Source organism: Carcharodon carcharias, chromosome 3 (assembly GCF_017639515.1).
Source record: "Carcharodon carcharias isolate sCarCar2 chromosome 3, sCarCar2.pri, whole genome shotgun sequence".
Taxonomy (NCBI): Eukaryota; Metazoa; Chordata; class Chondrichthyes; order Lamniformes; family Lamnidae; genus Carcharodon; species Carcharodon carcharias.
In genome coordinates, this window is record NC_054469.1 from 1,115,263 (window position 1) to 1,132,056 (window position 16,794).

At 48.9% G+C, this 16,794-nt stretch overlaps 1 protein-coding gene across 8 annotated transcripts in view; it reads left to right on the forward strand.

Annotated features, from left to right (window-relative positions):
* Positions 1-16,794, forward strand: part of LOC121275851 (plectin-like) — a 253,127-nt gene that overhangs the window by 194,478 nt on the left and 41,855 nt on the right. For all 8 annotated transcript variants that reach the window (XM_041183572.1, XM_041183574.1, XM_041183576.1 and 5 more), the window contains 3 exons: positions 4,086-4,264; positions 6,008-6,146; positions 10,884-11,240. In XM_041183572.1, the coding sequence (XP_041039506.1) occupies positions 4,086-4,264; positions 6,008-6,146; positions 10,884-11,240 (675 nt within the window). The remainder of the gene's footprint in view (positions 1-4,085; positions 4,265-6,007; positions 6,147-10,883; positions 11,241-16,794) is intronic.

The following is a 16,794-nucleotide window of genomic DNA, read 5'->3' on the forward strand; positions in this document are numbered from 1 at the left end:
GTCTCCAGAAATCTATCGATTCCCGTTTTGAACATACTCAATGATTGAGCTTCAACAGCCTCTGGGGTAGAGAATCCCAAAGATTCACCACCCTCTGAGTGAAGAAATTCATCCTCATCTCAGTCCTAAATGACCTAGCCCTTATTCTGAGACTGTATCCCTGGTTCTAGACCCCTCAGCCAGGGGAAACATCCTATCCACATCTACCCTGTCACCCTCTGTAAGAATTTTGTAAGTTTCAATGAGATCACCTCTCATTCTTCAAAACCCTGGAGAATACAGGCTCAGTTTCTTCCATCTTTCTTCATACAACAACCCCACCATCCAAGGGATTAGTCTCATGAGCCTCTGTTGCACTCCCTCTATGACAAGTACATCCTTCCTTAGATAAGGAGACCAAAACTGTACGCAATACTTCAGGTGCAGTCTCACCAAGGCTCCAGACAATTGCAGCAAGACATCTTTACTCCTGCACTCAAATCTCCTTGTGATGAAGACCAACATTTGCCTTTCTAATTGCTTGCTGCACCTGCATTCTAGCTTTTAGTGACTCATGAACAAGGACACCCAGGTCACTTTGGATATCAACACTTCCCAACCTCTCACCATTTAAGAAATATTCTGCCTTTCTGTTTTCTCTACCAAAGTAATTTAGTTTCTCCACCATTTCCCAATTCTCCATTATAAATTCTCCTGTCTCCGCCTGTAATGTGCCCACATTTATCCTAGCTAATCTTTTCCTTTTCATGCACCTAAATAAGTTTTTACAATCCGCCTTTTTGTTACTCAGTAGCTTTTATTCATTTTCTCTTTTCCTTTTATTTATCAGTTTCTTGGTCCCCTGTTGCTGGATTCTAAATTGCTCCCAATCCTTGGGGTTACCACTTTTTCTGACAACCTTCTCAGCCATTTCCTTTGATCTTGCGCCATTTTAACTTATTTTGTTAGCCATGGTTAATTCACATTTCTGTTTGGGTTTTGTGCCATTACAGGAAAGCATACCTGTTATAGACCACGCCATACTTCTTTAAATACTACTCACTGCCTGTCTACCCTCAAATCTTCTAGTGTATTTTCCCAATCCACCATAGCCAGCCTGCCCCTCATACCTTCAGAGTTTCCTCTGTTCAGGTTTAAGACTCTAGTTTCAGAATGAACTCTATCACTTTCAAACTTAATATAAAATTCTATCATATTATGGCCACTATTTCCTAATAGCTACTTTACAACAAGGTTATTAATTAGCCTCTTCACTACTTAGTACTAAACTCAAAATTGTCCTCTTCCATACTGCTCCAGAAACCCATGCTCCAGAAATTCATCTTCCACAGCATTAGTGCTCATTAGGTTTACCCAGGTTATGTGTAAATTGAAGTTGCCCATTGTTACTGTATTACACATGCTACATGTAGCTCTAATTTCCTGATTTATACCCGGCATTACCACTACAGTTTGGTGGCCTATAAACAACTCTCACCCCTTGCTGTTTCTCAGCTGCACCCAAACTGATTCTACATCTTGATCCTTTGATCTAAGATCCTGTTGATCTTGTCCCTTATTAACAGTGCTACCCCACCCCCTTTTCCCCTCTGCCTATTCTTCCTAAATGATGAATATTCCTGAATATTCAGTTCCCAGTCCTGGTCAGCATGTAGCCACGTCTCTGCTATGACAATTAGATCATATTTATTTACCTCTATTTGCTACCTTATTACGAATGCTGCATGCATTCACATAGAGAGCACTTAACTTTGCCTTTTTGACATTATTCCACATTCTGATCCTATTTCCTGTTACCAGTTTTACTTCCCTCCAATCTGAGCTCCCTCCCAGGTTTCTAGCCCCCGGCCAATCTCGTTTAAACTCTCCCCAACAGCACTATCAAATCTCCCTGTGAGGACCTTACTCCCAGTCCTGTTACGGTGTAACAGTTTATACAGGTCCCACCTGCCCCAGAACTGGTCCCAGTCCCTCAGAAATATGAACCCCTGGCTCCCAGACCCCTGGCTCCCTGACCCCCTGCGCTCCCTGACCCCCTGCGCTCCCTGACCCCCTGCGCTCCCTGACCCCCTGCGCTCCCTGACCCCCTGCGCTCCCTGACCCCCTGCGCTCCCTGACCCCCTGCGCTCCCTGACCCCCTGCGCTCCCTGACCCCCTGCGCTCCCTGACCCCCTGCGCTCCCTGACCCCCTGCGCTCCCTGACCCCCTGCGCTCCCTGACCCCCTGCGCTCCCTGACCCCCTGCGCTCCCTGACCCCCTGCGCTCCCTGACCCCCTGCGCTCCCTGACCCCCTGCGCTCCCTGACCCCCTGCGCTCCCTGACCCCCTGCGCTCCCTGATCCCCTGCGCTCCCTGACCCCCTGCGCTCCCTGACCCCCTGCGCTCCCTGACCCCCTGCGCTCCCTGACCCCCTGCGCTCCCTGACCCCCCTGCGCTCCCTGACCCCCTGCGCTCCCTGACCCCCTGCGCTCCCTGACCCCCTGCGCTCCCTGATCCCCTGCGCTCCCTGACCCCCTGCGACTCCCTGACCCCCCTGCGCTCCCTGACCCCCTGCGCTCCTGACCCCCTGCGCTCCCTGATCCCCTGCGCTCCCTGACCCCCTGCGCTCCCTGACCCCCCTGCGCTCCCTGACCCCCTGCGCTCCCTGATCCCCTGCGCTCCCTGATCCCCTGCGCTCCCTGATCCCCTGCGCTCCCTGATCCCCTGCGCTCCCTGATCCCCTGCGCTCCCTGATCCCCTGCGCTCCCTGATCCCCTGCGCTCCCTGATCCCCTGCGCTCCCTGATCCCCTGCGCTCCCTGATCCCCTGCGCTCCCTGACCCCCTGCGCTCCCTGCGCTCCCTGACCCCTGCGCTCCCTGACCCCCTGCGCTCCTGACCCCCTGCGCTCCCTGATCCCCTGCGCTCCCTGACCCCCTGCGCTCCCTGACCCCCTGCGCTCCCTGACCCCCTGCGCTCCCTGATCCCCTGCGCTCCCTGATCCCCTGCGCTCCCTGATCCCCTGCGCTCCCTGATCCCCTGCGCTCCCTGATCCCCTGCGCTCCCTGATCCCCTGCGCTCCCTGATCCCCTGCGCTCCCTGACCCCCTCGCTCCCTGACCCCCGCGCTCCCTGACCCCCGCGCTCCCTGACCCCCGCGCTCCCTGACCCCCGCGCTCCCTGACCCCCGCGCTCCCTGACCCCCGCGCTCCCTTGTCCCCTCGCTCCCTGATCCCCTCACTCCACTGCCGAAGGTTTACTTCTGTTCTTTTCCTTCCTCAGCCTGTAATCCCCGAACTGTGAGTGTTTTTTCTCAGCAGGTTCTTCATGTAGCGCAAGCTTGGTGAATCTTCATTTTAACTCCTTACAAATTTGGTCTTTTCAGTCCTAGCGTAAACTCCCACCCACATTCCTGCCCCATGAACCACACATACTGCTGCCTACAGCTGCTCCCTCCACCTCTCTCTCAGATTCTGGCACACTAACTGTGCCTGTGAATTGTCAGTGATATCTTCAACCTTTCCCCTCTCCATGGCAACGTGAATCACATACACCTTGATTTCAGGTAGAAACGCTGATTTGCTATCCTGGAGACCCCTCACCTTTGAAGTAATTGGACAGTTTCAAGGACTCCTGTTTCCAACCTGACATTCTCACCACTTTCCTGGGACTTTGGCGACTTAGTCTATCTACAGGCTGTTGCCATTGTCTCCAAGTGTAAACACCTTGCACCTTCTTCCCAGTAAAATAATCTGGGGGCCTTTAATCACTAACAATCAAACATCTGCCTGTTATCAAGCAGAGCTCAGAACGGGTCACATGAAATCCTTCATATTACCTTAAACTAAAGATACGGTCCCAAAACAGAACTATCTTATAAATCTCGGCATTGGAACAAAGTGCGGGGGGAGGCAGGGTGGGTGTGGGGGGTGAGGAGCGTGTGGAAGGAAGGAGAAGGGGAGAGAGAGAAGAGAAAGAGAGAGGGAGGAGAGAGTGAGAGGGGAGGGAAAGAGATAGAGGGAAAGAGGAGAGGAGGGGGGAAAGTTAGCCACTGGTCCATGGCCCCTGGTAGAAACCATTTATTCTTCTGTTTCTTCTTCTGTTTGGCAGAAAATTCACTCTGAGCTGGAAGGGATTAAGAAGAATTTGAACACAGTGACTGAGAAGACAGAGAAAGTCCTGGCCCTGCCAGAACAACTAAACAGCGCACCTTTGTTACGCTCTGAGCTGGACATCACCGTACAGAAGATGAACCGAGTCTACAGTCTCTCTGCTGTCTATCTAGAGAAGTGAGTTTCGACTTTAGAAGTCCAGCGCATGGCCAGAGTAAACAGTTAATACTAGGAAAAATACATTGAGAACACGTTGCGTGTAAAACACACACACACAGACACACACACACACACACAGACTCTCAATCACACACACATTCACACACAGACACACAGGCTCACACACACAGACACACGCACACACAGACTCACACACATACACACACATAGACTCTCACACTCACACAAACACACACACATACACTCACAAAAGACTCACACACAAACACACACAGACTCTCTCACACACACACAACACACACACAGACTCACACAAACACACACACATACACTCACAAAAGACTCTCTCACGCACACACACACACACACACACACACACACACACACACACAGACTCTCACACACACATACACACAACACACACACACACTCTCACGCTCACACAAACACACACACATACACTCACAAAAGACTCTCAAACACACCCACTCACATACAGATTTACACACACACATACAGACTCACAAACAGACTCTCACATACACACACACACGCACAAACATGCGCGCTCTCTCTCTCAAGGAAACCTGTCATTGTCCTTACCTGGTCTGGCCTACATGTGACTGCAGACCCACAGTAAAATGTGTTTGACTTGTAACTGCCTCTAGGATGGCCTAGCAAACTACTCAGTTATATCAGTCTTCTAAAACTTCAATAAAAAGGAATGAATCTGGACGGACCACCCAGCATTGACCTAGGCACCGAAACAACAACGGAAAATTCAGCCCTGTCAACCCTACAAAGTCCTCCTTATTAACATCTGGGGGCTAGTGCCAAAATTGGGAGAGCTGTCTCACAGACTAGTCAAGAAACAGCCCGACATAGTTATCTTCGACTCTAACCTAACGTCATAAGACAACCCACTCATTCCAGGTATCAATCTGGTAAACCTCCTCTGAACCACCTCCAACACATTTATATCCTTCCTTAAATAAGGAGACCAAAACTGCACACAGTATTCGAGGTGCAGTTGAGGTTCTGTAGAACTGAAGCATAACATCTTTACTTTTATAACAAAAACAAAAACAGAATTACCTGGAAAAACTCAGCAGGTTTGGCAGCATCGGCGGAGAAGAAAAGAGTTGACATTTCGAGTCCTCATGACCCTTCGACAGAACTTGAGTTTGAGTCCAAGAAAGAGTTGAAATATAAGCTTATATTAGTTACCATGTCTTCACTCCCCTCATCTAAGCCATTGATGTGAATGATGTTTCCTCCAGCTGTACTCTGTTTGCCTTGGCTGCACCGACTTACCCACTCAAACACCACTGACCAGAAACTGAACCGGACTAGCCATATAAATACTGTGGCTACAAGAGCAGGTCAGAGGCTGGGAATCCTGCGATGAGTAACTCACCTCCTGACTCCCCAAAGCCTGTCCACCATCTACAAGGCACAAGTCAGGAGTGTGATGGAATATTCTCCACTTGCCTGGATGAGTGCAGCTCCTACAACACTCAAGAAGCTGGACACTGTCCAGGATCCAAGGACCATTATAGGCATTGAAATAATTTCATCTTCTCACTGATGCTGGGGTACTGTTGGAGATGAGCTGAGAGTTTTAGCTTTGACATGTCATTGTGCTGCTCTTTCCTGGAGAACCTGAGGCATTTTGATGCCACAGTCTGTTTATATTGGCTTCCTCTCCTCTCCTCACTGCCTCTTTTCTCCTGTTTGCAGGCTGAAGACAATTGATGTGGTGATTCGAAGCACACAGGAGGCTGAGAATCTGGTAAAGAAATACGAGACCCGGCTGAGGGAGGTAAACACTGTCCCTGCTGACACAAAGTCTCTGGAGTCCTACAAACAGCAGCTAAAGGTGAGAGAGGGTAACATCAATGATCAGTGAAACAGGGTGATCAACTGTCAGGGGGCACAGATTGTAGCAATGTCTGTTAGTGAGTGCACTTCAACTGGGTGTGGGGAGTGAGGGGGAGAGTGGGATTAGACTGGGTGGGATATTAAAGGGTGCGGGGAGTGAGGGGGAGAGTGGGATTAGACTGGGTGGGATAGTAAAGGGTGCGGGGAGTGAGGGGGAGAGTGGGATTAGACTGGGTGGGATACTAAAGGGTGCGGGGAGTGAGGGGAAGAGTGGGATTAGCCTCGGTGCGATATTAAAGTGTGCAGGGAGTGAGGGGGAGAGTGGGATTAGACTGGGGGGGATATTAAAGGGTGCGGGGAGTGAGTGGGATTAGACTGGGTGGGATATTAAAGGGTGCGGGGAGTGAAGGGGAGAGTGGGATTAGCCTCGGTGGGATATTAAAGGGTGCAGGGAGTGAGGGGGAGAGTGGGATTAGACTGGGGGGGATATTAAAGGGTGCGGGGAGTGAGGGGAAGAGTGGTATTAGACTGGGTGGGATATTAAAGGGTGCGGGGAGTGAGGGGGAGAGTGGGATTAGACTGGGTGGGATATTAAAGGGTGCGGGGAGTGAGGGGGAGAGTGGGATTAGCCTCGGTGGGATATTAAAGGGTGCAGGGAGTGAGGGGGAGAGTGGGATTAGACTGGGGGGGATATTAAAGGGTGCGGGGAGTGAGGGGAAGAGTGGTATTAGACTGGGTGGGATATTAAAGGGTGCGGGGAGTGAGGGGGAGAGTGGGATTAGACTGGGTGGGATATTAAAGGGTGCGGGGAGTGAGGGGAAGAGTGGTATTAGACTGGGTGGGATATTAAAGGGTGCGGGGAGTGAGGGGGAGAGTGGGATTAGACTGGGTGGTATATTAAAGGGTGCGGGGAGTGAGGGGAAGAGTGGTATTAGACTGGGTGGGATATTAAAGGGTGCAGGGAGAGTGGGATTAACCTCGGTGGGATATTAAAGGGTTCGGGGAGTGAGGGGGAGAGCGGGATTAGACTGGGTGGGATATTAAAGGGTGCGGGGAGTGAGGGGAAGAGTGGTATTAGCCTCGGTGCGATATTAAAGGTTGCGGGGAGTGAGGGGGAGAGTGGGATTCGACTGGGTGGGATATTACAGGGTGCCGGGAGTGAGGGGGAGAGTGGGATTAGACTGGGTGCGATATTAAAGGTTGCGGGGAGTGAGGGGGAGAGTGGGATTAGACTGGGTGGGATATTAAAGGGTGCGGGGAGTGAGGGGGAGAGTGGGATTAGACTGGGTGGGATATTAAAGGGTGCGGGGAGTGAGGGGGAGAGTGAGATTAGACTGGGTGGGATATTAAAGGGTGCGGGGAGTGAGGGGGAGAGTGAGATTAGACTGGGTGGGATATTAAAGGGTGCGGGGAGTGAGGGGGAGAGTGGGATTAGACTGGGTGGGATATTAAAGGGTGTGGGGTGTGAGGGGGAGAGTGGGATTAGACTGGGTGGGATATTAAAGGGTGCGGGGAGTGACGGGGAGAGTGGGATTAGACTGGGTGGGATAGTAAAGGGTGTGGGGAGTGAGGGGAAGAGCGGGATTAGACTGGGTGGGATATTAAAGGGTGCAGGGAGTGAGGGGGAGAGTGGGATTAGACTGGGTGGGATAGTAAAGGGTGTGGGGAGTGAGGGGAAGAGCGGGATTAGCCTTGGTGGGATATTAAAGGTGAGGGGGAGAGTGGGATTAGACTGGGTGGGATATTAAAGGGTGCGGGGAGTGAGAGGGAGAGTGGGATTAGACTGGGTGGGATATTAAAGGGTGTGGGGAGTGACGGGGAGAGTGGGATTAGACTGGGTGGGATATTAAAGGGTGCGGGGAGTGAGGGGGAGAGTGGGATTAGACTGAGTGGGATATTAAAGGGTGTGGGGAGTGAGGGGGAGAGTGGGATTAGACTGGGTGGGATATTAAAGGGTGCGGGGAGTGAGGGGGAGAGTGGGATTAGACTGAGTGGGATATTAAAGGGTGTGGGGTGTGAGGGGGAGAGTGGGATTAGACTGGGTGGGATATTACAGGGTGCGGGGAGTGAGGGGGAGAGTGAGATTAGACTGGGTGGGATAGTAAAGGGTGTGGGGAGTGAGGGGAAGAGTGGGATTAGACTGGGTGGGATATTAAAGGGTGCAGGGAGTGAGGGGGAGAGTGGGATTAGACTGGGTGGGATATTAAAGGGTGTGGGGAGTGAGGGGAAGAGTGGGATTAGACTGGGTGGGATATTAAAGGGTGCAGGGAGTGAGGGGGAGAGTGGGATTAGACTGGGTGGGATATTAAATGTTGCGGGGAATGAGGGGGAGAGTGGGATTAGACTGGGTGGGATAGTAAAGGGTGTGTGGAGTGAGGGGAAGAGTGGGATTAGCCTTGGTGGGATATTAAAGGTGAGGGGGAGAGTGGGATTAGACTGGGTGGGGTGTCAACATCTCAGCTGTGCGTACCATCTACAAGATGCACTGCAGTAATTTACCAAGACTCCTTCAACAGCACCTTCCAAACCCACGACCACTACTATCTAGAAGGACAAGGGCAGCAAATAGATGGGAACACCACCACCTGGAAGTTCCCCTCCAAGTCACTCACCATCCTGACTTGGAAATATATCGCTGTTCCTTCACTGTCTCTGGGTCAAAATCCTGGAACTCCCTCCCTAACAGCACTGTGGGTGTACCTACACCACATGGACTGCAGCGGTTCAAGAAGGCAGCTCACCACCACTTTCTCAAGGGCAATTAGGGATGGGCAATAGATGCTGGGCCTAGTCAATGAATGAATTTTTAAAAAATTGCCAGCGTATTGGATTGGCCAAAAAATCCCCAGCCAAGCTGTACTGCTGCTGATTGGATGAATTTTTGCGACAGACTATTCAGTACAGGGTGCATCGTGTCATAGGGAGTCATAATGGCCCAAAGGAGCCCATTCAACCCATTGAGTCTATGCTAGCTCTCTGTAGGGTTATCCAGTCAGTCCGATTCCCTTGTTCTATCCCTGTAAGTTTATTTCCCTCAAGTGAGAATCCAATTTCCTTTTGAAATCATTCATCGTCTCCACTTCCACCACCCTCATAGGCAGCGAGTTCCAGGTCATCACCGCTCACTGCGTAAAAAAGTTCTTCCTCACATCCCCCTCTCTCTTCCCAAAATATTAAATGTGTCCCTTAGTCCTTGCACCATCAGCCAACGAGAACAGTTTTTCTTTGTCTCCCTTACCGAAACCTGTCATCATCTTGTACAGCCCTATCAAATCCCCCCTCAATCTCCTTCGCTCCAAGGAGAACAACCCCAGCTTCTCCAACCTCACCTTGTATCTAAAATCCCTCATCCCTGGGATCATTCTGGTACATCCCCTCCTCACCCTCTCAGGGACCCTCACATCCTTCCTAAATTTGTGGTGACCAGAACTGGACAAAAGACTCTAGTTGTGGCCTAACCAGAGCTTTATAAAGATTCAGCAGAACTTCCCTGCTTTTGTACCCAATGCCTCTATTAATGAAACCCAAGATCCCATATGCTTTATTAACCTCTCTCTCAATATGTTCTGACACCTTCAAAGATGGATCTATATAGACACCAGATCCCTCTGTCCCTGAGCACCCTTTAGAGCTGTGACATTAAGTACGAAAATATGAACTAGGAGCAGGATTAGGCCACTCTGCCCCTCGAGCCTGCTCCGCCATTCAATAAGATCATGGCTGATCTGATTGTGACCTCAACCCCACATTCCTGCCTTCCCCTGATAAACTTTCACCCCCTTGTTAATCAAGAATCTATCTCACTCTGCCTTAAAAATACTCAAAGACTCTGCTTCCACTGCCTTTTGAGGAAGAGAGTTCCAAAGACTCACAACCCTCTGAGAGAAAATGATTTCTCCTCATCTCTGTCTTAAATGAGCAACCTCTTATTTTTAAACAGTGACCCCTAGTTCTAGACTCTCCCACAAGAGGAAACATCCTCCCCACACCCACCCTGTCCAGACCCCTCAGGATCTTAAAGGTTTCAATTAAGTCGCCTCTTACACTTCTAAACTCCAGTGGATACAAGCCTAACCTGTCCAACCTTTCCTCATAAGACAACCCACCCATTCCAGGTATTAGTCCAGTAAACCTTCTCTGAACTGCTTCTAATGTATTTACATCCTTCTTTAAATAAGGAGACCAAAACTAGACACTGTATTCCAGATTGGCCTCACCAATGTCCTGTACTATATTGCTGCGCTGTACCCTTTCTGCCAAAATGCATTGCCTCACACTTCTTTGTATTAAATCCAGTTGCCCCTTGTCTGCCCATTCTGCCAGCCTATCTATGTCCTGTTCCAGGTGATTCACACCATCCTCACTGTTAGCCATTCCTTGGTATCATTGGAAAATTTTGAAATTTTACTCTTATTCTAAGACCCAAGTTATTTATATATATCAAAAAGCAGTGGTCCCAGCATTGCCCCTTGGGGAACAGCACCGTCCACCATCCTCCAGTCTGAAAAATAAACATTTACCACTACTCACGGTTTTCTAACTTTAAGCCAATGTTTTGTCCAATTGGACATTGATTCTCCTATTCCATGAATCTCAGTTTTGTTAACCAGCCTTTACATGGTACCTTGTCAAACACTTTCTTAAAACCGATATAGACAACGCCTTGTATCTTGGTAATGGGGCTCAGCGCCGCTCTGCTATTCCTCAGTTGATTGGTCTCTGCTTTTCTGTTTAGGGAATGCGTGCTGAGGTTGGAGGTAACCAGCCACTCTTTGATAATCTGGAGAGTGAGCTCAGCAAAGCCAAACTGGTGAATGAGCAAATGATTCACAGTCACAGTGAGCGAGATGTTGACTTGGATCGGTACCGGGAGTGTGTGCAGCAACTTCTGGAGCATTGGCAGGGCATCCAGGCGCAGATTGACCTCCGTTCCCGAGAACTGGAACAACTGGGGCGACAGCTCAGCTATTACCGGGAGGCTCACGATTGGCTGATCCAGTGGATTCGGGAGACTAAAGAACGTCAGGAGAAGATCCAGGCCAAGCCAATCAGAGACAGCAGCCAACTCAGAGAGCAACTGCAGCAAGAGAAGGTATCTGGCACTGTCTCAGGGCATGGGGAACCCAGAGCATGAGGAATGCAGGGGAGAGGGGAATGTAGGGGATGGTGAATCCAGAGGGGTGGGGAATGCAGGCAAGACGGGAATCTAGAGGGGAGAGGGGAAAGCAGGGGATACTGAACCCAGAGGGGAGGGGAATGCAGCGGAAAGAGGAACACAAGCCAGAGGGGAATCTAGAGGGGAGAGGGAGTGGGGAAGGGAGCCCAGGGAGATGAGGACCAGGGAAGAGGGGGACCCAAGGAAGACAGAGCCCAGGGAAAGGGGGACCCAGGCGTGAGGAACCAAGGACATCAAGAACCAATGGGTGAGGGGTCCCAAGAAAGAAAGGAGCTCAGGGGAGAGGGAACACAAGAACATGAGAAATAGAAACAGGAGTGGAAGGAATGGAAACAGTGAATCCGCTCTGTCATTTACAACGCTCATGGCTAATCTCGAGCTTCAGGTACACTACATCTACTGGTTCCCCTTTATCTGCCCTACTTGTTACATCCTCAAAAACTATAATAAATTTGTCAAGCAGGATTTCCCTTAGTAAAACTATATTGACTTGTTCTAATCATACTCTGCTTTCCTAAGTGCATCGTTAAGATATCTTAATAATAGATTCCAGTATTTTTCCAGCAATTGATGTTAGGCTAAGTTCCTGTCTGATAGTGACCATTCCTGAATCTAAGGAATTTTGGAAAATCATAGCTAGAGCTTCCACAATCTGTGTAGCCATCTCCTTTAGAACCCTAGGGTGTAGACCTTCAGGTCTCAGGGATTTGTCAGATTTTAGTCCCTTAAGTTTCTCTAGTACTATATCTCTGCTGATGTTAATTTCCAGAATTTCCTCACTCCTTTAGCCCCTGGTTACCGTCTATTTCTGGAATGAAACTTGTGTCTTCTACTGTGAAGACAGACATAAAATATTTGTTCAATGCCTGTGCCACTTCCTTATTCCACTTGATAATTTCTCCTGTCATTGTTTCTAAGGGACCAACACTTACTTTAGTTACTCTCTCCCTTTTTATATACTTATCAAAGCTCTTACAATCTCTTTGTATATTTCTGGCTAGTCTACTCTCATGCCCCATTTTTTTCCTTTTTATTGTTGTGATCCCAACTGATGTTACCACTGGACAAATCAGATCCAGGGTGGAACCCGGCTTGATAGATCCTAACTTTTTGTTTAGAAACGTGGAGAGTGGCTACTGAACAGAGTCACAGGAGTCGGCTGATGAACTTTTAACAAATGAATAAATTGCTATTGATATATGCAGATTTGTAAGGATAACACAAGTTACAAAAGCTCTTATACTCTAATATTCACAGTGAGTACACAGTCCATGTAAACCCAATAGGCAACCTGTGGTCAGACACACCACACTCTGAAACCAAGCGACAGATGAAACCCCAAACAGATGTTATGGATCTCTCATCAGCGCCCCCCAGACACTGGTTACACTGTGAGCCAACCAGTCTCATTGAACTCCGTCTTTCACACGAGGGTTTCCGATCTCCACTCTCCAAGAACTCGCTTTAGAATCTTCTCCCAAACCAACATTTTCTCTCAGACCTTCCACAAGAGTCCACCTCCAGGGTTTCAGACTCTCCTTCTGATGTTCCTCTCCCCTGGATCACCATGTGCATTAAGCTTTCTTCCACACTCTCTCTCTCTCTCTGACTCAGCCGTGCCAACAGAACACCACTGCTTCACATGTCCATAGTAAAGAGTTACAGACCTTCAGCTGTCCCCTTGGATCTTCCAGCTTCTCCCAAGCCCATCTTGCTTTAAATCTGCTTCCTACAGCTTTCTTCTCTTTAAACTTTTCTCTGCTCCTCACTCTTCACTTCACTTAACAGAACTTTTTCCAGATTCTTGTTCTTATCCTTTAACTGAACTGTCCTCTTGTGACCTTTCCTGTTCCACTCCCCTGGTTTTTGGGACTTTCTTCTTTAGTTTCTGGAACCTGGTTTGCAGTTTCCTCTCCTGTCCAGCCTCTCTTGGCAGTTGGCTTGAGCTTTAGTTTGGGACTTGCTATCTGTCCCTCTGCTCTCCAACCTCTCTCGAATCCTGGCTTCAACTGAACATTGGTTTGGGACTGGTTATCTGCCCCTTCTAGGCTGCTTCTGCTGGCAGCTGCTTCCAACTGAACTCAAACTGCTTTTTCAGTTTTGTGTGTGTGTGTTTGTGTCTGTGTATGTGTGGTGGGAGGGGGAGGGGGTTGCGGGTTGGGGGGGCTCCCTCTCTGGACCCCTGTTGCCAGGTTATAGCACAGTTTTTTCTAATTTGTTTGTCTTCCCTTCCCTTCAAGAGTCATAAAATCTTCATTAAAATGTAGGCATCTTTTAAATTGAAACTAAAACTCAACTTCTCCTTTTCTTAACACAAGAAATACAAATCAAACTTAAACATTAAAGTTAAAACTCATTCCTAACACCCACAAATACAAATATACCCTACTTAATCAACCTCTATCTCCTAAAAGAAGGTGGGAGAATGGGGTTGAGAAACTTGTCAGTCATGATTGAATGGCGGAGCAGACTCGATGGGCCAAATGGCATAATTTCTGCTCCTATGTCTTATGGTCTCTAACATTATCAACTTTTTGGTGTCCCTTTGCTGGTTTCTAAAACACTTCCAATCCTCAGACTTGTTACTGTTTTCACAATATTGTAAACCTCTTCCTTTAATCCAATGCTATCCTTAATTCCCTGAGTCAGTCACGGATGGGTGTTTATCCTTAATTCCCTGAGTCAATCACGGATGGGAGTTTCTTGATGAGTTTTTGTTTTTCAATGGAATGTAATTTTGTTGGGCATTTTGAATTATTTCTTTAAATGTTTCCCACTGTTCATTTTCCTCCATACCTCTTAGTCTATTTACCCAATTAATCTTAGCCCGTTCTCCCCCAATACCTATGTAATTGGCTTTGTCTAAATTTAAGATTCTTGTTTGTGATTGGGGTGTGTCATTTTCAAACTAACATTGCGTTGAATTATATTATGATCACTATATCCTAGTGGATCTTTTACTCTGCCATTACTAATTAACCCTGCTTTATTACACAATACTAGATCTAACTTAGCTTTATCCTAGTCAGTTTCACAACACATTGCTTCAGGAAAGTGATGAAAACATTCTACAAACTCATCTTCCAAACTCCCCTTTATTGTCACAACCCATATGAAGATTAAAGTCCTCTACAATTCTTACATTTCCTTTGTTACCCATTCCAATAATTTCTTGTTCAATGGTATAACTACTGTTAGGGGGACTATAAATTACTCGAACCAGCAATTTCTGACCTTTTTTTATTCATTCATGGGATGTGGGCATCGCTGGCTGGGCCAGCATTTATTGCCCATGCCTAGTTGCTCTTGAGAAGTCGGTGGTGCTGTTAGGAAGAAACTTTTGCTATTCCTCATTTTCACACATACTGATTCTATTTCATGATCTTCAGAGGCCAGATCCTTTCTCACTAATGTCCTTATGTCACCCTTTCCTAGCAGGGATACCCTTCCTCCTTTTCCATTCTCTGTCTTTCTGAAATATTTTGTAACCTGGAATATTTAATTCACATCCTTGATCACCTTGTAACCATGTCTCTGTAATGGGGATTAGATCAAAACCATTTAATTCTACTAGTTCATCTATCTTATTGCAGATGCTTCATGTATTCAGATAAAGAATCTTTAATTTCATTATTTAACTTCTATTCCGTGTAATGGCCTTATTCGCTGGTGTTAATGTCAAACTCTCTGTCCCTTCCTGACCTACTGTTTGTCTTTACCCACACTGCTATAATGTTCGGATATCTCGACCTTTCTCTATGGATTTCTCAATCTCCCTTCACCCACACCCCCACCCCCTCCCACCCTGTCAGTTTAAAGCTCTCTCCCCCTAGTTATACGATTGGCCAGACCACTGTCCCAGCCCAGTTCAGGTGCAGCCCATCCCAGTGGAATAGCTCACTCTTCCCTGACACCAGTGACCCATGAATTGAAACCCCTTCTTCCCACACCACTCCATGAGCCATGGGTTTAATTCTCTAATCTGCCTGACCCGATGCCAATTGGCGTGTGCCTCAGATAACAGTCCATGGATGATTCCCTTTGATGTTTTGCATTTTTGTTTGGACCCTAACTCCTCAAATCCTCGTCAGTAGAACCAGGAATGATGTTCTGCTATGGCATTGGTTCCCGTGTGGACCAAGACAACTGATCCTCCCCCTCCCACTCCAAGATCCTCTCTAGCCACAAGGAGATGCCCTTAACCCTGGCACCAGGCAGGCAACACAACCTTCAGAGCTCCTGGGTGTGGCTGCAGAGAACAGTATCTATCCCCCTAACTATACTGTCTCCTATCACTGCCACATTCCTCTTTACTCTCCCCACTTGAATGGCATCAATCACCATGGTGCCATGGTCAGTCCTTCACCTCATCCACACAGGTAGCAAGCACCTCATACCCTGCTGGACAAAGTCAGGGGCTGAGGCTCCTCCATCACTTCATGCTAATTCCCCTTACCTGCCTGACTCGCAGCCGCACCCTCCTGTCCCTGACCACTGACTAACTCTAAGGTTCTGCCTAATCTAAGGGGAGTGACTGCCTCCTGGAACAAAGTGTCCAGGTAGCTCTCCCCCTCCCCAATGCCCCGCAATGTCCACAACTCAGACTCCAGCTCAGAAACTCGGAGCTGAAATTATGGAAGCTGCAGACGCTTCCTGCAGATCTGGTTTTCCGGGATTGCAGTGCATTCCCCAGATTCCCACATGCTACAGTCACAGCACACCACCAGCCCTGCCATCTCTGTCCAACCTTATTGATTTAATTAGTTAATAATGTACACACAGAAAGTCATAGTAAGTTACACTAACCAGCTTGGAGATAAAGGAAGAAATCTCACCAGCTACAGTAGGTTACAGGATGCTATAGGAAACAGTGCCCCTTTCCCCCTCTGCACCAAATTGCCCTCAGGGCAGAATGTTTAGCCCAGTAGGAGGGCGTGTGCCCAACCCGCTTGAGCTCAAAACAGCGCATGATGAGATTGGGCGAGCGTCCCAATTCCATCCCACGCTAGCGCGAAGTTCTGGTCTGCGGGCGGGAGGTTCCGGTCAGCGGGCGCGAAGTTCCGGTCAGCGGGCGGGAGGTTCCGGTCTGCGGGCGCGAAGTTCTGGTCTGCGGGCGGGCGGTTCCGGTCTGCGGGCGGGAGGTTCCGGTCTGCGGGCGGGAGGTTCCGGTCAGCGGGCGGGAGGTTCCGGTCAGCGGGCGGGAGGTTCCGGTCAGCGGGCGGGAGGTTCCGGTCAGCGGGCGGGAGGTTCCGGTCTGCGGGCGGGAGGTTCCGGTCAGCGGGCGGGTGCGAGAGTCGGAATTGCGCCCACTGACAATTAAGAGGCAGTTAATCCCATGAAAGTTCCATTTGTCCCCGATTTTTCGTGGTCCGTCCAGCTGCAGATCCAGCTGCAGATACAGATGCAGATCCAGCTGCAGATGCAGATCCAGCTGCAGATGCAGATCCAGCTACAGATGCAGATGCAGATC